The sequence below is a fragment of the Gopherus flavomarginatus genome, chromosome 1, assembly GCF_025201925.1.
Source record: "Gopherus flavomarginatus isolate rGopFla2 chromosome 1, rGopFla2.mat.asm, whole genome shotgun sequence".
In the NCBI taxonomy this organism is placed as follows: domain Eukaryota; kingdom Metazoa; phylum Chordata; order Testudines; family Testudinidae; genus Gopherus; species Gopherus flavomarginatus.
Window position 1 is genome coordinate 4,530,121 of NC_066617.1, and position 23,664 is coordinate 4,553,784.

The 23,664-nt window shown below is 46.7% G+C and overlaps 2 protein-coding genes across 2 annotated transcripts in view; both read right to left on the reverse strand.

Annotated features, from left to right (window-relative positions):
• LOC127039471 (outer dense fiber protein 3-like) overlaps window positions 1–23,664 on the reverse strand; it is a 125,662-nt gene that overhangs the window by 25,631 nt on the left and 76,367 nt on the right. The window lies entirely within an intron of this gene.
• On the reverse strand, window positions 19,937–20,404 carry LOC127032881 (claw keratin-like). Its single transcript, XM_050920477.1, has one exon. It carries the CDS (start codon window positions 20,402–20,404, stop codon window positions 19,937–19,939), a length of 468 nt encoding a protein of 155 aa, XP_050776434.1.

Below are 23,664 nucleotides of genomic sequence, written 5' to 3' on the forward strand. Positions count from 1 at the left end.
ATACAGATTCACCCCTGATCTTTTGGGCATGGCTTTCAGAAGTGCTGGGCAAACAGGGCTCCAGTTGAACTCCGTGGAGCTGTGTGTACTCAGCACCTTGGGCTGACAGCCGTGCTGCATTTCTAATCTTACGCTTTAGGACTCTTTCTGCCAAGGCTTTCCCACCTGTGTGCTGATTCTCGCTTTCACCTGTGCACTCATTCTGAATTACACTCTGGCTTTTTACACCAACCCGCCTGATGAAGGCAATAGGGACCTGAAGATCGGCATCATTTACGTTTATTATCACTCGAAGTCCCTTGAGAGTGAGAAAAAGAGACCTTGCTGTCAAAGAGAATTAGGTCCTATATGTTCTATCCTTCCCATCACTATGTACCTCTACTGACTTGCTTTGACCTCTGCTGCAGCAGATGTCTGATGGAGAAGTTGTGTAGTCTCTGCTTCTCCTTTGCTTTCTCTCATTTCCCACTGACTAGGGTAAGGCAATATACTTAAAATGGTCACAAAAGGGACTTGTTTGTCAACCTCTGCAGCTGCATCAATGCAAAAAGAACATTGGGTCTGAACTATATCCTACTGAGACCTGTGATCGGTCGCGGATCTCCTTGAAACATTTGATATAAATTCTTTCTGCTCTGTAGTATTTCTTCCTGTAACTGTGTACTGCCGATTTCATTTGCATTAAAATACTGCTGCATCATAATATCAGTCTTTTAGTTCTCTTTGTTCCTCCCTACTTGTTTAAAAATCGTGCCGGATGAAATACATCCTTGTACAAAAGGCAGCACAAGATACTTCTCAAGCTGCACCTTTTCTAAGCAATGGTGTGAGAGGAGCCATTGAAGTGGTTCATAGCATTATGAGGGTTGTCTGTACAATGGTGGAGTTCCTCCTTGCATTCCCTGTTTTAGCAAAGAGTCTTTTCCTGCAGAGACCAGACACATGTGGGGTCAGCGTGTGCAGAACCAGAGGTGCTGTCTGTCTTGTCTGTGGAGTCGGTTGTAGTATCCGATGGATGGCGCTCTCCCATGCTCAGCTCCCCCGCTCCCATCTGGCCAGGCTATGGGGAACCTGGGACTCCACTGGCAGCTGGTGAGTTCCCAACCCACCTTCTAAAGGGTGGGCTTGCTCTGAACTGAAGGGGTGTACTAGGTAGGGACAGAGAGATGGAATTTTCAAAGGGAAACCAAAAAAAGTATTTGGAGAACCTTTGATTTCTAATCCAAAATTTCAGGGCATCTAATCCCAGGAAAAAATCTACTATGAAAATAATACAGCTCTGTGCAGCCACACATCTTGAAGGAGACTTTAATCAAAGTCCTTTGATTTCAGGAAGCCTTTGATCATAGATCATAGTATCATTATTAGATCTGGTTTATGTGAAGGTGAACAAGCCCATTGAGGGGAAGGTTACACAGGGAGCAAGTGGAACAGTCAGCAATAAAACCAGTCACGGTGTTTACTCACCCTATGCTCACCACTGCTCCTGATCTCCATTGGACAGTTCCCATTCAAGGCTCCCAAATACCTGACTGCTGCATCAGTGAAATCAGGAGAATGATCGCAGGAATGTAGCTGGCCCAGAAAGTTTTCAGAGGAAAGAGAGCTGCAGGGTGTAATGTGCTCCTCACCCCATGTGCAGTTAGAATCATAGAGTCAGAGAATATAATGGTTAGAAGAGACCTCAGGAGCTCCTCTAATTAGGAACAAACTAATCATCAAAAACACAGAGGAAAAAAATTCCATGAATGGGATGAGATCTCAAAGTTTGGTTTGTAACTAATGGGCCTTCAGGAACAAAGGGCCTCTCAAGTCCTCCAGCAACTTCAAAAACAGTCTAAAATATTCATGACTCAGGGATTTTCAAACAGTTTTATCTAATTCTCTCCCTCTTTACCCTGTAAAGCGTTAAGAAGCTCAGATAACCTGAGTGACACCTGACCAAAAGGACCAGGAAGGGGAGAAGGTACTTTCAAATCTGCGGGGGAAGGTTCTGGTCTGTGTTTCTGGGAGTCAGCTAAGGAACCAGGCAGGGAATTTACATCTTCTTACGTATTTCTGAATGAAACATCTAGTCTTGCAGAAATAGTAAGTAATAGCAGAAAAGAAATGTGTTAGATTACCTTTTCTTTGAGCTTGTGAATTTCCCTGTGCTAAGAGGCAGGTTTTTATCCCCGTTTTTGTAACTTTAAGGTTTTGCCTAGAGGGGAAATCCTCTGTGCTCTTGAGTCTTTTGTTATTCTGTAAAGTACTTACCATCCTGATTTTACAGAGGTAATTCTATTAACTTTTCTTTAATTAAAATTCTTCTTGGAAGAACCTGATTGATTTTTCATTATTCTTCAGATCCAAGGGTTTGGGTCTGTGTTCACCTGTAGCAATTGGTGAGGATATTATTCTCCAGCCTCCCCAGGAAAGGGAGTGTAGCGGTTTGGGGGGAAATTTGGGGAAGGTAGAGCTCAAATTGGCCCTCCCTGAATGTTTCTTTAAATCATTTGACAGCATGGTGAGATCATTTTGAACCAAATGCCCAGTAGGATTTGAAAAGGATAGTTTTTTTCTTTTGGCTGCTTGAAAGTCAAACAGAGGAGTTTTGTTTAGCTGAGAGCAGCTAGAGATCTTTTCTCTCTCTTTGCCTGGAGACAGAGGTGTCAGGCTCTGTCATAACATTTTCCCCAGATTTGGACCTTAGCGTCCAAAATATGGGGGTTAGCATGAAAACCTCCAAGCTTAGTTACCAGCTTGGACCTGGTATCGCTGCCACCAGCCAAGGATTTATACAGTGCCTAGCTCACTGTGCTCTCCCCAAAACCTTCCCTGGGGGACCCCAAGACCCAAATCCATTGAGTCTCACAACCAAGGGGAATAAACCATTTCCCTTCCCCCTCCTCCCTCCAGGTGTTCCCTCCCTGGGCTCCGGGAGAGATACACAGAAGCAAGCTCCGGGAATCTAAACAGAGAGACTCCACCCTCCCTGCCTCCAGTCCTGGAAAACACAAGCACCGAGAGAGCTAATCTCTCTTCCACCCCCCCGCCTTCACCCAGAGGGAATGCAAAGTCAGGCTCGTAAATCTAACACACAGAGATTTTTCCCCCTGACTTCTTCCTCTCACCAATTCCCTGGTGAGTTGCAGACTCAATTCCCTGGAGCCCCCACTAAAGAAAACCCCAACAGGTCTTAAAAAGAAAGCTTTATATAAAAAGAAAGAAAAAATACATAAAAATGGTCTCTCTGTATTAAGGTGACAAATACAGGGTCAATTGCTTAAAAGAATTATCAATAAACAGCCTTATTCAAAAAGAATACAACTCAAAGCACTCCAGCAACTACACACATGTAAATACAAAAGAAAAAAACAATAAAACCCTATTGTTTTATGATCCTTGTACTCACAACTTGGAAACAGAAGATTAGAAAGCCAGGAGACAGAAAAATCCTTCTCATAGCCGAGAGGGACAGACGGAAGACAAGAACAATGGACTCACACCCAAAACTTCCCTCCACCCAGATTTGAAAAAGTCTTGTTTCCTGATTGGTCATCTGGTCAGGTGTTTCAGGTTACTCCTTTCCAGGTGAAAGAGACATTAACCCTTAGCTATCTGTTTATGACAGGCTCTTATAACAAAGGGATTCTTTTTAAACTGTGAGCAGTTGGAGATTTTTTTTCCTCTTCCTGAGGGCAGGGTAGTTAACTTCCTGCAGGGGAATTCACAAGCAAGATTTTTTATCTCTCTAACTCTCGGCGTACGCTAGGGTGGCAAAAGGCAGTATCCAACAGGAGCTAGAATGAGCTAAATTGGAAGCTGAGGAAAGAATAAGAGAACATGACAGACAGATGGCCAGGGAAGAAGCTGCCCACAAGAGAACTATGGAGGCCCAGAGCGAGGCCCAGAAGCATGAACTGGAGTTAGAGAGGGCAAGGGCTAAGTAGAATATACCAGACAACCCTAGCAATCCTTCTCCAGGTACCGCTTCCCATCCCAGAAAGTTCCCCACCTACAAGGGAGACCGTGATACAGAGGCCTTCTTAGAAAATTTCCAAAGGGCCTGCCTTGGGTACAGCATTTCTACCATCCAGTATATGCTGGAACTGAGGCCACAGCTCAGTGGACTCTGAGCAGAGGTGGCAGCTGAAATGCCCAAGGAAAACATGAGCACTTATGAACTTTTCAAAAACAAGCCCAGAATTAGAATGGGGCTAACACCCAAGCATGCCCATCGGCGGTTCAGAGCCCTGAAGTGGAAACCAGATGTGGCATTTTCCCAGCACGCCTGCCACATTGTAAGAAATTGGGATGCCTGTATATTAGGAGGAAGCGTTAAATCTCTGTCTTTCCTAATGCAAATGGAACAGTTCTTAGAGAGTGTTCCTGAGGAAATAGAAAGGTATATCGTAGATGGGAAGCCCAAAACTGTAACTGAGGCGGGGGAGATTGGAACCAAATGGGTGGAGGTGGCAGAAAAGAAAAAAACCAGTAGCAGTTGGAGCGACTATCAGAAGGGGCAACCTGAAACAAAAGCCTGCCACCAGGAGCAGCCCAAGTCCCCACCTACATCCCAAGAAAAAGCCCAAACCCCTTATCGTCCCACCACACCCGTCTCCAGCAACCCACCTCACCCCAGTGACCAGTCAGCTGGGCAATGTTTTAAATGTAATGAGTTGGGGCGTATAAAGGTCAACTGCCCCAAGAACCCCAACAGATTGCAGTTCATTACACCAGAATCACACCAAAGGCCCCGAGGCCCAGGTGCCTGACAGGTACCCTCAGAGCGAAGGGAAACCATGAGTGTGGACAGGAAGAAAGTTATTGGAGCACAAGTGTCAGCTATCCACCAATCCTTAGTGGACTCCAAATTCACCAACCCAGAGCTCTTGGTGATAATTCAACCTTGCCTGTGAAATTCTTTAAACTTGCTTACAGCCAAGTTGCCTGTCCAGTACAAGGGCCGGTGAGGAATGTGGACTTTCACAGCCTATGATGATTATCCCATTCCCACACTGCTGAGGGAGACTTGGCCAATCATGTGAAGCTAGCAAAAGGGGGGGAATTGGTCACCCGCAGCCAGGCTAAGCAAGCCTTCACATCTAGCTCCGTTCCTGAGCCTTTTACAAGGGCTCAGCCTTTGTTACCCAAGGCCCAGACTGAGGTGGTAGAACCGGACCCCATGCCAATGTCTGCGACAGCAGTAATGGATCCAGCTGCAGTACCCAGACAGAGCCAGTCCCAAAACTGGAACTAGGGGAACAACCATCACCGGAACTACTCACAGCCCTGAATCCAGCGCTTGCAACCTCGTCTACAACTCCAATGCCAGAGGGCACCAGCAAGTCTGCACTGGCAGCAGCAAATAAACCTATGCAAGAGGCTCAGCAGGAGCCTGAAATACAGCATAGTGTGCCAGCGGAGAGTGGTTCACAGTCACCGGAAACAGCCCCATCCTCTACAACACTTCCTGAGGGACCAAGCATGAGTCCACAATTCAATGAGGAACTGGTGTCTCCAGCATGAAGGGAACAGTTCCAGGCTGAGCAGGAAGCAGATGTCAGCCTCCAAGGAGCTTGTATGGCAGCACAGAGCAACCCATCTCCTCTCAGCTCTTCTCACCGATCCCGGTTTGTTGTAGAAAGAGGACTTATATACAAGGGAGCTCTTTCTGGTGGACAGTGGGTAATTCCAACTAAGTACTGGGTAAAGCTCTTGAGTTTAGCCAACAATCATCCTAGTGGCCATGCGGGGATGAACAGGACCAAAGACCGTTTGGAGAAGTCCTTCCAACGGGAGGGAACGGGCAACGACATTTCTACCTATGTCTTGTGAGGTGTGCCAAAGAGTGGGAAAACCCCAAGACCAGGTCAAATCCCCTCTCCGGCCACTCCCCATAATGGAGGCTCCATTTCAGCAAGTAGCTGTGGATATTCTGAGTTCTTTCCCAAAAAAGACACCCAAAGAAAAGCTGTATATACTGACTTCCATGGATTTTGCCACGCAATGGCTGGAAGCAGTAGCTCTATGCAACACCAGGGCTAAAAGTGTATGCCAGGCATTAACAGACATTTTGCCACGGTATTTTGGCCCTCCAATATCCTTACAGATTCGGGAACTAATTTCCTGGCACAGACCATGAAAAACCTGTGGAAAGCTCATGGGGTGAAACATTTGGTTGCCACCCCTTACCACCATCAAACCAATGGCCTGGTGGCGATTTTTAATGGAACTTTGGGGGTTATGATATGTAAATTCATAAATAAGCACTCCAATGATTAGAACCTAGTGTTGCAGAAGTTGGTCTTTGCCTACAGGGATGTACCCCATCCCAGGTTAGGGTTTTCACCATTTGAACTTGTGTATGGCCACCAAGTTAAGGGGCCATTACGACTGGTGAAGCAGCAATGGGAGGGGTTTACGCCTTCTCCAGGAACTAACATTCTAGACATTGTAAGCGACCTCCAAAACACCCTCCACAATTCTTTAGCCTTGCTAAAGAAAACCTAAAGGACGCTCAGGAAGAGCAAAATGCCTGGTATGATAAACACGCCAGAGAGCGTTCCTTCAAAGTAGGGGAGCAGGTCAATGGTCTTGAAGGTGCTCCAGGCCCATAAGATGGAAGAATCATGGGAAGGGCCATTCATGGAACAAGAGCACCTGGGAGCTGTTAACTATCTCATAGCATCCCCCACCTCAAACCTAAAGCCTAAGGTGTACCATGTTAATTCTCTAAAGCCCTTTTATTCCAGAGAATTAAAAGTTTTCCAGTTTACAGCTCAGGGAGGAGATGACGCTGAGTCCCCACTCTGAACCTTAGCGTCCAAAAGATGGGGTACCTGCATAAACCCCTCTAAGCTTAATTACTAGCTTAGAAATGATAGAGCTGTCACCACCTAAAAGTATCGTGTTTTGGGACTCTTTCTGGCCCCCAAACCCTTCCCTGGGGACCCCAAGACCCAAACTCCTTGGATCTCAAAACAAAGGGAAATAAACCATTCCCCCCCTTTCTTCTGCCCAGATTCTCCCCTCCCTGGGTTACACTGGGAGATCACTGTGATTCAAACTCCTTGAATCTAAAAACAGAGAGGAAATTCACCTTCCCACCCCGCTTCTCTCCCCCTCCCAGACTCTCCCTGAGAGAGAGACAGTGATCCTAACACAGAGAGAAATCAGGCTTTTCCTCCCCCCTTCTCTCCTTTCCCCCACCAATTCCCTGGTGAGTCCAGACCCCGTCCCCTGGGGCCTCACACAAGAATAAAAAAACAATCAGGTTCTTCAAAAGAAAAAGCCTTTAATTAAAGAAAGAAAAAAAGTAAAAATTATCTCTGTAAAATCAAGATGGAAAATATTACAGGGTCTTTTAGCTGATAGAGATGAGAGGGACCCCTCTCCCCCTAACATAATATACAAGGTAGAGCACACAGAGTTAAAATCCTTCCAGCAAAATACACATTTGTAAATAAAGAAAACAATCAAAAGACTAAACCACCTTTCTAACTGGTACTTACTAAACTGAACATAGAGGCTGTTTCAGAAGATTGGAGAAATTGGTTACATGTCTGACTTCTCTTAATCCCAAGAGAGAACAAAGCAAAAACAAAACAAAAAAAACCCACAAACAAAGGCTTTCCTCCACCAAGATGTGAAAGTATCTTGTCTCCTGATTGGTCCTCTGGTCAGGTGTTCCAGGTTTACTGAACTAGTTAGCCCTTTACAGGTAAAAGAGACATTAACCCTTAACCATCTGTTTATGACAATCAGCTCAGGGAGGAGATGACGCTGAGTGGCCTGACAGTGTCTACTACGAAGGAAAAAGTGACAGTGGCGTGGAAAAGGTGAACCTCTTCATGACCCTTGGACGTATGCAGCAATAGCAGATGAAGGACCTGTGCACTAGCGTCGCACCGATGTTCTCAGCAGCCGCAGGATGGACCAAACGGGCATATCGCTCCATTGACACAGCTAATGCTCACCCAACTGGAGCCCAAACTTACCGGATGTCTCTTCTAGCCAAAACTGCTACAGAATGGGAGATCCAGGACATGCTACAGATGGGTGTAATCCACCCCTCTAGCAGTTCATGGGCATCTGCATTGGTTCTAGTTCCCAAACCAGATGGGAAGATACGCTTTTGCATGGACTACCGTAAGCTAAATGCTGCAACTTGCCCAGACAACTACCCAATGCCACACACAGATGAGCTATTGGAGAAACTGGCACGTGCTCAGTTCATCTCTACCTTAGACTTAACCGAGGGGTACCGGCAAGTACCGCTAGATGAACCCACCAAGGAAAGGTCAGCCTTCCTCACATATGCAGGGCTGTATGAATTTAATGTGCTCCCTTTCGGGCTGCAAAATGCACCCGCCACCTTCCAGAAACTTGTAGATGATCTCTTAGTGGGATTGGGAAAATCTGCAGTTGCCCACCCTGATGATGTGGCCATTTTTTACAATTCATGGGCAGAACACCTGGAGCAGCTACAAAAAGTCTTTGAGCGCATAAGGGAGGCAGGACTAACTCTTAAGGCTAAAAAGTGTCAAATAGGCCTAAACAGAGTGACGTACCTTGGACACCACGTGGGTCAAGGAACTATCAACCCCCTACAGGCCAAAGTGGATGCTCTCCAAAAGTCACCTGTCCCAAAGTCAAAGAAACAGGTCCAATCCTTCCTAGGCGTGGCCGGATATTACAGGCAATTTGTACCGCACTACAGCCAGATCGCCGCCCCCTTGACAGACCTAACCAAAAAAAACCAGACAAATGCAGTTCAGTGGACTAAAAAGTGTCAAAAGGCCTTTAACCAGCTCAAAGCGACACCCATGTCAGGTCCTGTGCTAAGGGACCCAGACTTTAACAAATCTTTCCGAGTAATCACAGATGTGTCCGAGCTTGGTGTGGGAGCAGTTTTAATGCAGGAAGGTCTGGATCAGGAATTCCATCCTGTCGTCTTTCTCAGCAAGAAACTCTCTGAGAGGGAAAGCCACTGGTCAGTCAGTGAAAAGGAATGGTACGCCATTGTGTACGTGCTGAAAAATCTACACCCATATGTACGGGGACGGCGTTTCCAACTACTAACCGACCATGCTGTGCTAAAGTGGCTTCACACCATCAAGGACACTAACCAAAAACTTCTTCGGTGGAGTTTAACTCTCCAAAATTTAAATTTTGAAATACAACACATTCTGGGAGCTTCTAACAAAGTGGCTGATGCACTCTCCCATGAAAGTTTCCCACCATCCACTGGTTCAAATCGTCCTTGAAATGTGGACAATATTGTTAGTTTTTACCGAATCAGTAGTCTATCTAAAGGTGCATGTGTCTTGTTAATTCTGTTTTCTCCTAGAGTTCCAGGAAGAAATCACAGCTGGTGTGAAGCAGGCTGTCCAGCACTGTCTATGATTTGGGGGCGGAGGGGCGTCTCAGAAAGATATAGCTAAGGGTAGCATAAAATCCCTCTTTCCCCTGTAAGGGGTTAATTCCTCTTTTACCTGTAGAAAAGGGTTAAGAAGCTCAGGTAACCTGGCCGACAGCTGACCAAAAGGATCAATAAGGGGACAAGATACTTTCAAATCTTGGGGCGGGGGACAGGAGAGGCATTATCTGTCTGTTCTCTGTGCTTGTTGGGCACATCAAGGAAGCACACAATCATTATTTAGCAAGGAAATGCGTTAGTTTACTTTTCTTTTGGCTTGTGCTTTCCTTTGTGTAAGAGGGAGGTTTATGCCGGGTTTTGTAACTTTAAGGCTTTGCCTAGAGGGGAGCTCCTGTGTCTTCTTGAGTCTTTTGTTATTCTGTAAAGTACTTACCGTCCCGATTTTACAGAGGGGATTCTTTTACCTTTTCTTTTATTAAAATTCTTCTTTGAAGAACCTGATTGATTTTTCATTCTTTTAAGAGCCAAGGGTTTGGGTCTGTGTTCACCTGTAGCAATTGGTGAGGAGATTATTCTCCAGCCTCCCCAGGAAAGCGGGTGTAGCAGTTTGGGGGATTATTCTCAAGCCTGCCCAGGAAAAGGGATAGAGGGACTTGGGGTGATATCTGGGGAAGGTAGGGCTCCAAGTGGCCTAACCTAAATGTTTTTCAAGTGGGTCCCCCCGTCTGTACCCTAAAGTTCAGAGTGGGGAAGGTACCTTGACAGGACTTGGATTTTCAGAGGAAGACATGGAGTTGGGACACTAGAGCCTAATAATGTGAGTAGGAACTTTGGCATTCAAGTCCCTTCGATAAGTGTGAAAAATCTCCCCCCTCCCCCCAATTTTTAATTGAGGTTTTCAGACAAAATTGTCTAAATATCCTCCATAAAGGATGATTTCCTTGTTCTTCTGCTACCTTCTGAAGCAGCTGGTAAGTGATACTCAGTAAGACAGGATACTGGATTTGATGGGCCACTTGTCTCTTCCAGCCTGGCAATTGCTACACTCTCATGTGCTGAAGTAATTCTAGGGGCAGATCTTCCTTCCGTCTAAATTAGTGTATCTCTAATGAAGCCCGGGGAACAATGTAGATTTACACCAGGGGAGGATGTGGTGGTTTGTTTTGAGTAAAAAACCCACCACTTTTGTTCAGTCATCAGTTAGTGTTGGTGACTTTCTAAGCAGGTGGTGTTTAGCCGGGCTGGCTCCAGGCACAAGCAGAGCAAGCACGTGCCTGGAGCGCCACAGGCTAAAGGGCGATGTAGACCTGCAGGCTCACGCCTGCGGCGCTTCCCGCTAGTTGTCCTCGGGAATTAGCTCTTTCCAGCTCCAGAGCGCCCTCTGCAGGCCAGTGATCTTCCTATCCTCTGCCCCCTGTGTCCCTCCCTGGACCCGGTGCCCTTTTGCCTGGGGTGCTGCCCCCTGGCAGTAACCCCCCAGTCTTAGGGTCTCCCCTCCCCGGGGAACCCTCACCCACTATCCCCACCTTGCCTCAATAGACAGCTACTGCCAGTCATTGTCTAGCCCCACGGCCTGGGGCAGACTGCAGTATCAGCCACTCATCACTGGCAAGGGTGGGTCTGGACCTGCTGCCTTGGCCTACCCTGGGCTGCCCTCTGCAACCCCCAGGACCCCTTGGCCTCTGCTAGGACGCAGCCTGGAGCTTTCCAGGCTAGAGCTCCCCAGCTCCTCAACCCTGCTTCACTCAGGTACTTTGTCTCTGACTCCTTGCAGACAGGCCCTTCTCCCTCTGCAAACAGAGAGTGACTGTTTGCTCCTGGCTTCCCTGGCCACCTTCTAAGGCCCTGTTGCTCAGTTTGGGGCATGGCCCCAAATGCAGCTCTAGAAAGAGGAGACCCTGAGATAGAAACCTTGGTATCAGAGGCCCGGTTTGAGGCCTGAGGCCTGAACTAAAGTAATGGTCAAGACTTTGCTAACAGAAAGCAAAGTGAAGCTGTGAGTCAGAGGCAGGCCCTGCTCACACAAGCTGCCAAGGAAAGGGCTGATGCTGCAGAAAGAGACATAGCTGAAAGGTACTGGACACCAGATAGCAGAACATTCGCATACTTGTACAGTCACACAGATAACAAGGAACAGACTAACCCATCCCAATGACAGGGGCAAAAGAGTAATATGATGGCTAGAGTTCTTTTCTTCGAGCCAACATATACAAGGTGAGAGGCGGCACCTTAATACATAGAGGGGTTGTACCTTGCTACGGAGAGGGGTTGCACCTCATACGTCAGGAGTGATGGGTAGCTTGTTTGTACCTGCGTATAAGAATGCATCCCTGGGGCGGTGTCTTTGTCCGGCTGAGGGGGCAGTGGAAAGTCCCGCCACCGACTGAGCTGAGTCCATTGCCGGGGGGCACATACTTGTAGTATGTCCTGTGGAGTAAAAAACTAGAGGGAACTATCATTGTGCTTCGATTGACAATAAACCTGGCTGATGTGCCTTCGTACCTTACTAGACTCTGTGGTGGTGGGGGAATATAGAGTTAGGGGTGGATAGCCATGGGGCCATTGGTACCTTAATGGAAACCATGGGCCATGTTATTCTAAGCAGGTTTGGGAGAAGGAAGCTCCATGAAATGAAAGGCATGATAGAATTAGTGAAAAAGTTATTAGATGGACAGGTGATCCCACACCTGTGTTCTAATGGGTTTCTTGCACCTCCCTGTGAAGCCCTAGGACTGCCCACTGTGGGAGAGAGGCCTGGTCTTCTGTAGCAATGCCTATGTTCTTCTGTAGGAATAGTCTGATCTAGAAGAGTAGAGTTGGATTGTTTATAAACCAAACCTAGAGCCAGATGGCTAAATCTCCCCTCACACCTGACTATTTTATCATGTCCAGAACATGGTAGGCTGATCTGGATACATTTTTCCTTTTGTGTAGTCAGATCAAAACACTGATTGGTGGAGTAGCTTCATCTTCTGGGAATGGGAACCCCCCAAAATGTTAAAGAAATATGTGGTGGGACATGTAATCTTTTTATCTGCTGTTCCTGCAATATGAAGTCATGGTTCAAAAAGGGACTTGGATAGAAGAATCATAGAAGTGTAGGACTGGAAGGAACCTCAAGAGGTCTTCTAGTCCAGTCCCCTGCCCTCAAGGCACGACTAAGTATTATCCAGATCATCCATGACTGGTGCTTGTCTAACCTGCTCTTAAAAATCTCCCATGATGGAGATTCCACTACTTTCCTAGGCAATTTCTTCCACCGCTTAGCTGCTCTGCCAGTTGGCAAGTTTTTCCTAATGTCCAACCTAAATTGCCCTTACTGCAATTTAAACTCATTGCTTCTTCCCAGGCAGTCATTTTTCCCATTTGGTATGTGTGAAACTGATTCTTTCTTCCTAAGTGGAGTAGTCTGCATTTCTTGTGATTGAATTTTCTCCTATTTACTTCACATCATTTCTCCAGTTTCTCCAGCTCAGTTTGGATTTTAATCCTAATCTCCACAACACCTGCGACCCCTCCCATCTTGGGATCATCCGCAAACTCTAGGACTGTACTCTCTCTGGTATCATCTAAATCACTGAGTAAGATATTGAACAGAATCGAACCCAGAACTGATCCTTGTGGGACCTATTTTGCTATACCCTTGACTGTGGACCTCTGATAACAACTCTCTGGCAATGGTTTACCAACCAGTTATGCACCACCTTTTAGTAGCTCAATCTACATTGCATTTTGCTAGTGTATTCATCAGAAAGTTAGGCAAGAAAGTATCAAAAGCTTATTAAAACTAAGATATACCACATCTACATCTACCACGTCCCCTATCCACAAGGCTTGTTACCCTGTCAAATGAGCTCTTAGTTTTTTTGAAACAATTTGTTCTTGATAAATCCATGCTGACTATTACTTATCATCTTATTAGCTTCTAGGAATCTTCAAACTGATCCCTTCTTTATTTGCTCCGTTGTAGTGTAATTTATCTCTATGGGCAGAACAGATGAAGCCAGCTGTATTTGTATATCCTTCTGAAATCAACTGTAGGTCATGTCATTTGACCAAGGAGAGGACATTGCTGCTGACTAGTTGATGAACACATGTGGGTAGAGACTTAGAAGATTAATTGAATTGAGTTGTGCTGGTGCAATGAAATCCAAACTCCCAATATGAAGCTGAACTATTTCTGTCCCATTGCCCTCGATCTTCCCAGCTCATCTCCAGCATTGCAAAGTGAGTATAACATTGGTGTCAAGGAGCTGACCTGGTTCAATTTACACCTCCGGCTAGACCGTCATAAAAGAGGGCTTTCTAGATGGATTCTAAGGGCTACATTTCACTGGAGGTCCCAGAAGAGCAGAAGATTAGAACATCCTCAAAAAAGGAGAACTATTCTGAAAAAGGACTGGTCGTTCTATAAATCAGTTTCTGCAGAGTCTCTCTTACAGCATTTATTTTTCAAAATGTTCAACAAAATGACATGCCAGAGATACATTGGTTTGAACATTCATCCTTAGCCCCTGACAGAGCGATAGGAATGGAAACGAGAATTGGTTTTGGCTGAGGGCTGCAGAGAAGAAATTAAGCACATCAGAAAAGGTATACTGAGTCAAAACAAAGGTCCATCTAGCCCAGAATCCTGTCTTCCAACAATGGCCAATGCCAGGTGCTTCAGAGGGAATGAACAGAACTGGTAATCAGAAAGTGATCCATCCCCTTTCTCCCTTGCCCAGGTTCTGGCAAACAGAGACTAGGGATACCATTCCTGTTTATCCTGGCTAATAGCCATTGAAGGACCTATCCTCCTTGAATTTATGTAGGGTCTTTTTTTGAACCCTATTATAGTCTTGGTCTTCACAACATCCTCTGGCAAAGAGTTCCACAAGTTGACTGAGAGTTGTGGGAAGAAAGACTTCTTTCTTTTTGTTTTAAATCTGCTGCCTATCAATTACATTTGGTGACCTCCTAGCTCTTGAGTTATGAGGTGGAGTAAATAAGACTTCCTTATTTATTTTCTCCACACCAGTCATGATTTTATAGATCTCTTTCATATTGCCTCTTCGTCATCTTTCTTCCAAGGTGAAAAGACCAGTCTTATTAATATCTCCTCATAGGAAAGCCGTTCCATACCCCTACTACTTTGTTGAGATGGGGCGACTACATCTGCATGCAGCATTCAAGATGTGGGCATAGTCATGGATTTCTCTTGAGGCAATATGATATTTTCCATCTTATAAAGTACCCATCACTAATGTCCAGATTAGCAAAGTTTTCCCAGCATTGGTCTGTATGAATAATCCCCGATGAAATACTCAAAGGCTGGGAAGGCAGGCTCCATTGAATAGGAAGGGTAGGATGCGGAGTTCAGGTTGAGAAGACCTTTCTCATGAAGAGCCAAACTTTCAAAGTACTCTAAAAGCAAAGTCATCCTGTCCTGAACATTGCTCTGCTATTCAAGGAGTTGCGGCTTGAGTTAACCTTGCATTAATCAAGCCAATTGGTGCACGCTTGTCTTTTCCTTCCCAAAATCCAGATCACTATTCTGCAAAGACTCACAAACACTCTGACGGTGGACCACTTCAATGGCTCCTACCACTCCAGGGTGTTGAAAAGGTGCAACTTGAGAAGTACCTGATGCTGCCACCCATACAGGGATGAATTTCATTCAGTGCGATTTTTAAACAAGTACAGAGGAACAAAGAGAACCAGAAGACCAATATTATGATGAAGCAGAGATTTTAATGCAAATGAAATTGGCAGTACACAGTTAGAGGAAGAAAGACTACAGAGCAGAAAGAATGTGTTTTCTGTGCGCTCCCGGTGCAATCTCTTGTTGGTTCACCATGAGCCAGTTTGGACACCTGGGCCTGCTGCTCAATGCCAAAAAGTCCACTTTGCAGCCGACCCAAAGAATAGACTTCATCGGAGCTGTCCTGGATTCAAATCTCCCCCATGCGAGCCTTCCACAAGACCGCTTCCAGGCCATGGCAGCCATTCTCCTCAGCCTCCAGAGCTCCCCGACATCCACAGCTAGCATGTGTTTCGGTCTTCTGGGCCACATGGCGGTGTGCACCTTTGTGAGCAAACATGCCAGACTAGGCTTCTGTCCTCCCCAGGCCTGGCTTGAATCCGTCTACCATTCAGGGCGGCACGATTTGGACGCAGTGCTGACCGTACCGCCACAGGTTTTATGGTCTCTGGCTTGGTGGCTGAACCCCAGCTTAGTATGCGGGGGAGTGCCATTCCATGCACCACAGCCGTCCCTGGTCCTGACCACGGAGGCGTCATCTCTGGGCTGGGGCGCTCACCTGAAGAGCCTTCATACACAAGGCCTTTGGTCCTCATGAGAAAAAACCATACACATCAACGTACAGGCAGTGAGCACAGTTCCCCTGGCATGTAAGGTTTTCCGCAAGCACCTCCAGGGCCGTGGTGTCGCAGTCTTCACAGACAACACAATGCCCTGTTTTACACCAACAAGCAAGGGGGAGTGCGATCGTCTTCCCTCTGTCAGGAGGCCATCAAATTGTGGGAGTTCTGCATATCTCACTCAATCCACCCGGTGGCGTCGTTTCTCCCAGGCATCCACAACACCTTGGCAGATAGCCTCAGCAGATCCTTCCAGGATCATGAGCGGTTGATTCGCCCGGATGTTATCCATTCTGTTTTCCAGGAGTGGGGGGGATTTCCCCACATTGACTTCTCGGCCTCTCGCGAGAATCGGAAGTGCCAGGTGTCCTGCTGTCTCCAGGGGCGCTCCCAGCGCTCTCTGTTGGACGCCTTCCTGATACCATAGAAGGATCATCTGTGTTACACCGTTCCTCCATTCCCATTAGTCCCCAAGGTCCTTCTCAAATTGTGAAAGGACAAGGACAGCTTGATACTAATTGCCCCGGCGTGGCCCAGGCAGCATTGGTACACCACACTCCTCAACCTGTCGGTGACCACACCAATTCCTCTTCCGCTGTGGCTGGACCTGATCACCCAGGAGCACGGCCAACTGTGTCGTCCAGACCTACAATCCCTCCATCTCACACCATGGATGCTGCATGGCTAACTCAGTCTGAGCTCCGTTGCTCCTGCTCAGTGCAGCACGTTCTCTTGGGGAGCAGAAAGCCCTCTACTAGGACCACGTATCTGGCCAAATGGAAGTGCTTCTCCTGCTGGTGCGCTCTGAGCAATACTGCCCCTCTGGAGGCGTCAGTACCTACCATCTTAGACTATCTCTTGTCCTTGCAATAGCAGAGTCTAGCAGTTTCATCCATCAGAGTACACCTAGCAGCGATTTTGGCCTTCCACTCGGGCGAAAATGGGCGCTTGGTCTTCTCCAATCCTATGGTCAGCAGGTTCCTCAAGGGATTAGAACATCTGTACGCGCACGTTCAGCATCCGGCCCCTACGTGGGACCTCAATCTGGTCCTATCCAGACTCACGGGTGCTGCGTTCAAGCCAATGACCACCTGCTTGCTTCTCTACCTTTCCTGGAAAATAGCTTTCCTTGTTACTATTACCTCGGCGAGACCTGTGTCGAGCATCGAGCCCTCACTTCAGACTCACCGTATACGGTGTTTCATAAGGACAAGGTACAGCTGCAACCACACCTCGCTTTCCTTCCTAACATGGTGTCTGCCTTCCATGTCAAGACATCTTCCCTCCGGTATTCTATCCGAAGCCGCACACTTCTCGACGGGAACAACAGCTGCACTCCCCAGATGTTCGAAGGGCCCTCGCCTTTTACATCGAGCGAACTAAACCTTTCAGAAAGACAACCCAGCTGTTTGTGGTGGTGGCAGACAGGATGAAGGGCCTCCCAGTCTTCACGCAGCTTATCTCATCCTGGATTACATCATGTATCCGGGCACGCTATGACTTGACTGGCGCCCCAACTACGCACGTTACTGCCCATTCAACTTGGCCTCAAGCTTTGTCCTGCACTTTCCTGGCTCATGTGCCTTTATAGGAGATCTGTAGGGTGGCAGCTTGCTCTTCAGTCCATACCTTCCCTTCCTACTATGTGATAGCGCAGCAGTCCAGGGTTTATGCTGTATTTGGTTCAGTGGTCCTGCGCTCCACGACATCTTTCTCCGACCCCACTGCCTAGGCAAGGCTTGGGAGTCACCTAATTGAAAACGCTATGAGCAAGCACTTGAAGAAGAAAAGATGGTTACTCACCTTTGTAACTGTTGTTCTTCGAGATGTGTTGCTCATATCCATTCCAAACCCGCCCTCCTTCCCCACGGTCGGAGTGGTCGGCAAGAAGGAACTGAGTGGGCACCGGGTTGGCAGGGGCATCTATCCGGTGCCATAAGGGCGCCACTCCAGGGGGCGCCTCAGCCGACCCACCGAGTCCTGCTAGGGTAAAAATCTTCCGACGATCATGCACACGGCGCGCACACTCCTAATTGGAATGGATATGGGCAGCACCTCTAGAAGAACAACAGTTACAAAGGTGAGTAACCATCTCTTTTTAGACAGTAACAGAGTCCTGTGGCACCTTAAAGACTAACTGATATCTTGGAGCACAAGCTTTCATGGGTGAATATCCACTTTGTCAGATGCATCTGACGTGTAAGTATTCACCCACGAAAGCTTATGCTCCAATACCTCACTTAGTCTTTAAAGTGCCCCAGGACTCTCTGTTCCCTTTTACAGATCCAGACTAACACGGCTACCCCTCTGATACATTTTTAGAGAGTTTTTTAGGCTGCTGGAGGACTTGAGAGGCCATTTGTTCCTGAAGGCCCAATCAGTTACAAACCAAACTTTGACAACTCCGCCTATTCATGGAATTTTTTTCCTCTGTGTTTTTGATGATTAGTTTGTTCCTAATTAGAGGAGCTCCTGAGGTCTCTTCCAACCATCATATTCTATAACTCTATGATTCTAACTGCACATGGGGTGAGGAGCACATTACACCCTGCAGCTCTCTTTCCTCTGCAAACTTTCTGGGCCAGCTACATTCCTGCGATCATTCTCCTGATTCACTGACGCAGCAGTTGAATATTTGGGAGCCTTGAATGGGAACTGTCCAATGGAGATCAGGAGCAGTGGTGAGCACAGGGTGAGTAATCACCGTGACTAGTTTTATTGCTGACTGTCCCACTTGCTTCCTGTGTGACCTTTCCCTCAATGGGCTTGTTCACCTCCACATAAACCAGACCTAATAGTGATACTATGCTCTATGATCAGAGGCTTCCTGAAATCAAAGGACTTTGATTAAAGTCTCCCTAAAGTTTTGTGGCTGCACAGAGCTGTATTATTTTCATAGTAGATTTTTTTCCTGGGATTAGATGCCGCCAAATTGTGCATTAGAATTCAAAGTCTCTCTGAACAATTTTTTTGGTTTCCTTTTGAAAATCCCGTCTCTCTCTCCCCCTACCTACTGCACCACTTCACTTCAGAGCGAGCCCACCCTAGAGAAGGTAGGTTGGGAATGCACCGGCTGCCAGTGGAGTCCCAGGCTCCCCGTGGCCTGGCCAGATGGGTACGAGGAGCTGAGCATGAGAGAGCCCCATCCATCGAATACTACAACTGACTCCACAGACAAGACAGACAGCACCTCTGGCTCTGTGAACGCTGACCCCACATCTGTCTGGTCTCTGCAGGAAAAGACTCTTTGCTAAAACAGGGAATGCAAAGAGGAACTCCGCCATTGTACACACAGCCCTCATAACGCTATGAACCACTTCAATGGTTCCTCTCACTCCATTGCTTAGAAAAGGTGCAGCTTGAGAAGTATCTCGTGCTGCCTTCTGCACAAGGATGAATTTCATCTGATACGATTTTTAAACAAGTAGGGAGGAACAAAGAGAACTAAAAGACTGATATTATGATGCAGCAGAATTTTTAATGCAAATGAAATCGGCAGTACACAGTTACAGGAAGAAATACTACAGAGCAGAAAGAATGTATATCAAGTGTTTCAAGGAGATCCACGACCGATCACAGGTCTCAGTGGGATGTAGTTCAGACCCAATGTTCTCTTTGTGTTGGTGCAGCTGCAGAGATTGACAAACAAGTCCCTTTTATAACCCTTTTAAGTGTATTGCTTTACCCCAGTCGGTGGGAAATGAGACAAAGCCAAAGAGAACCAGAGACTACGCAGCTTCTCCATCAGACGTCTGCCGCAGCAAAGGTCAAAGCAAGTCAGTAGAGGTACATAGTGATGGAAAGGATAGAACATATAGGACCTAATTCTCCTTGACAGGAAGGTCTTTTTTTCTCACTCTCAAGGGACTTAAAATGACAGTAAACGAAAATCATGCCTATCTCTATGCCCCCGTTGCCTTCACCAGGCAGGGTTGGTGTAAAAAGCCAAAGTGTAATTCAGAATGAGTCCACATGTGAAAGCGAGAATCAGCACACGGGTGGGAAAGCCTTGGCAGAAAGAGTCCTAAAGCGTAAGATTAGAAATGCAGCACGGCTGTGAGCCCAAGGTGCTGAGCACACACAGCTCCACTGAGTTCAGCTGGAGCCCTGTTTGCCCAGCACTTCTGAAAGCCATGCCCAAAAGCTCAGGGTTGAAGATGTATCTGGCTGTTCAATTCCTTCCTTCTTCCACGGATGTTGCTGCTGGCATTAGCATGGCCCACAGCTTCCACTGAGGTACCTATGGCAAGATACCCCAGAACCACCTAGTCCTCCGTAACCATAACCACCCAGGTAACCACCTAGTCCCCCATAACAGCCTAATCCCCCATAACCATAACGGCTGCCGTAACCACCATATCCGCCTAAACCGTACAATCCTCCGTAACCACCATATCCGCCTAAACCGTACGATCCTCCGTAAAGGCCTCCATAGCCCCCCCAACCGAATGAGCCTCCGTAACCGGGTCCGACCACAGGTGCTCCTTCAGTTCCCACTGCACTGTGTTGAGGGTAACTGCTGAGAATTGGTCCTGGAAGGGTCACAACAACCGGTGAGGGCTGGATCACCACTCTGGAGTCAGGGCACTGCCTAACGCATGGCTGGTTGGCGGCACCAGTGACCGGCCAGGGCCGGGCCACCCCGCATTCTGGATAGCACAGGCTGGATGAAATCATCTTTCTGGGATGGAGGTAAACCTGAAACGCACAACAGGGACTAGAGTCAAAAGACTGTACAAGTGCAAAGAGGATGTTAGGAATCATTAAAAAGGGGATAGAGAATAAGAAGGAGAAGATGTTATTGCTCTTAAAGAAATCAATGGTATGCCCACATCTCGAATACTACGTACAGATGTGGTCTCCTCATCTGAGAAAAGATATAATGGCATTAGAAAAGGTTCAGTAAAGGGCAACTAAAATGATAAGGGGTTTGGAAAGGGTCCCACATAAGGAGAGATTAAAGAGGCTAGGACTCTTCAGTTTGGAACAGAGGAGACTAAGGGGGGATATGATAGAGGTGTATAAAATCAGCAAAGAATCCTGTGGCGCCTTATAAACTAACAGATGTTTTGGAGCATGAGCTTTCGTGGGTGAATACCCACTTCTTCAGATGCATGAGCTCATGCATCTGAAGAAGTGGGTATTCACCCACGAAAGCTCATGCTCCAAAACGTCTGTTAGTCTATAAGGTGCCACAGGATTCTTTGCTGCTTTTACAGATCCAGACTAACACGGCTACCCCTCTGATACGTGTATAAAATCATGAGTGGTGTGGGGAAAGTGGATAAGGAAAAGTTATTTACTTATTTTCATAATACAAAAACTAGGGATCATCAAATGAAATTAATGGGCAGCAGGTTTAAAACAAATGAAAGGAAGTTCTTCTTCATGCAATGCACGTCAACTTGTGGAACTCCTTGCCAGAGGAGGTTGTGAAGGCTGGACTATACCGACGTTTAAAAGAGAACTGGATCAATTCATGGAGGTTAAATCCATTAATGGCTATTAGCCAGGATGGGTAAGGAATGGTGTCCCTAGCCTCTGTTTGTCAGAGGGTGGAGATGGATGGCCGGAGAGAGATCACTTGATCCTTGCCTGTTAGGTTCACTCCCTCCGGGGCACCTGGCATTTGCCACTGTCGGTAGACAGGATACTGGGCTAGATGGACCTTTGGTCTGACCCGGTACAGCCGTTCTTATGTTCATAAGTGCCGGTGGAAGAAAGGCTTGAAAGCTTGGTTACTATTGCAGCCAATAGGGGCCCGAGAGAGAGAGGAGAAGTGGCCTTAGTCCCTATGTCCGTGGCTATGTATTTCTTCCTGTATCCTCTTTCTATGCCTCTTGCCCACTTGCACTAAACTTCCCTCCCAACAGGACCCTTTGAGCCCCTCTCAAGGACTTTGTATAAAAAAACATCGACTGGAATAAGGGTCACGATTTCTACACTGGACACCAGGGATTCTGTGTCCATTTTGGACATTTCTCAAAGAGAACCTGATCGGGATCATGGTAATTGCATCCTTTCGTTTGAGGATTTCACCTCTGCATGCAAACCAGTTGAGTCTGGATTCCCGGCGTTGTTCTTTGAGTTTCCAAACCTTGGGAAAAACAACGAGGAGTCCTTGTGGCACCTGAGAGTCTAAGAAATTGGCTTGGGCATAAGCTTTTGTGGGCTACAACCCACTTCATCAGATGCATGGAGTGAAAAACACAGAGGCAGGTATAAAAGCACATGAAAAGATACCTGTCTCTGTTTTTTCCACTATATGCATCTGATGAAGTGGGTTTTAGCCCAAAGAAGCTGATGCCCAAATCAATTTGTTAGTCTCTAAGGTACCAGAAGGACTTCTCGTTGTTTTTGCTGATACAGATTAACACGGCTACTCCTCTCAAACTGTGGGAGTCATGAATAATTGCTAATAGAGAAACAGAGACTTAGCTTTTCTGCAAAGAAATCACTAAGGACAAGCTCCTCTGCTGGGGTAAAATGGCTTCAGGTCCTCTGGCTTCCACGGAGCGACACTAAATTACACCATCCGAGGAGAAGCACCCTCAATGGGTATTTCTGCTCAGAAGAACATAGGAATTGTTGAATTGGATCATACCACTCGTCAGCTTCATGCATCCTATTGTCTCCAATAGTGAGGAGTAACAGCAGCATCAGCATGAAGGAGAAAATCACTAAATAGGCCCTTCCTGGACTGTCCTGAACAAGTTCCTTCCTTATCCAACCAAATGAAAAATGGCTAAGGGACTTCCTAAAGTAACTGAGAAGATTTAAACGTCCTAATTCTATTTCCAGTTATTTGGAATTATGTTTCCCAATGGAATATGCTGCTCCTAAATTCCCCGAGCAGCTTCAAATCGAGAATCCTGTAACACCTGCTACTGATTAACTGCACAAGACAATTATGGAAGAGAACCCTGATCCCTCATAAAAATCACAGCCAGTAAGTGCAAGATTCAGTCCTAAATAGAAATGGACCCTACCGCCACATCTCTGGGGTTAGAAAGAAATTGATTCCAAATGGACTTACCTAATTGACCGAGGAGACGAAGTCTGAAGAAGTGTTTAGAAGAGTGCTGATTCTTGTGTGCTTTTATTCAGTCTAGGACTGCCTGGAGCATCTGTGATGTCATTTGTGGAGGAAGTTCTCATTAGTTACCAAACAAGCTTGATTGTCTTGCTACATCCTCCTTTAGGTGGAGATGTTTTTCTCAGGGGTTGCAATGATTGGGCTAATGGCAGCCTCAGAGGGCGTGAAGTGCAGGTTGCACGCTTCATCTTTCTTTCATCTTAAAATTGTATGGGACAACTGCATTCCTTTTGTCATTCCACTGACTTTATTAGAGCTACAATGAGAATAAATGTCAAGGTGCTTCTGAGTGGCGTCAGTAGCACAACAAGCCCTGATGAAAGGAATCCAGGTTGGTCCTTTCAATTCATACTGGTCGTGCTTAGGGGAATTAGGCAGTTCATTGTAAACCTGCTAGGAAGGAGGGAGCCACTTTTCTGCATTCTTACCAGCTCCATCACCAGTGGGTCAGATCCATTTCCCTTTGAAGTTAATGGGAATCATTCCTTGCCTCCAGTGTATTTCCTGTCAGACCTTAATATCTGAAACTCACCCTTTGACACAGGAGATGGTACGATGCCTATAGACAACTTTTGTTACACATTGAACTTATAACTAGGTCTCATGAGGGACTTGAATGGAGCATAGGCCTTTGCAATGATCCTCTGTGCGGGGGTGAATTTCACCCTGTGGTGAGTACATCTTGGCTTAACACTGGACCTCCAGTTGGGTCACCAATGTTGTCTCAAAGAGCTTCCTCCAGCAGATTTGCTCATGAGTCAAGTCCAGGGATGGCGGAGAGTGAAGGACAGCAGTTTTGTTTAAAGTGTAAACTGTGTCCTCAAGAGAGGGTCCCATGTGC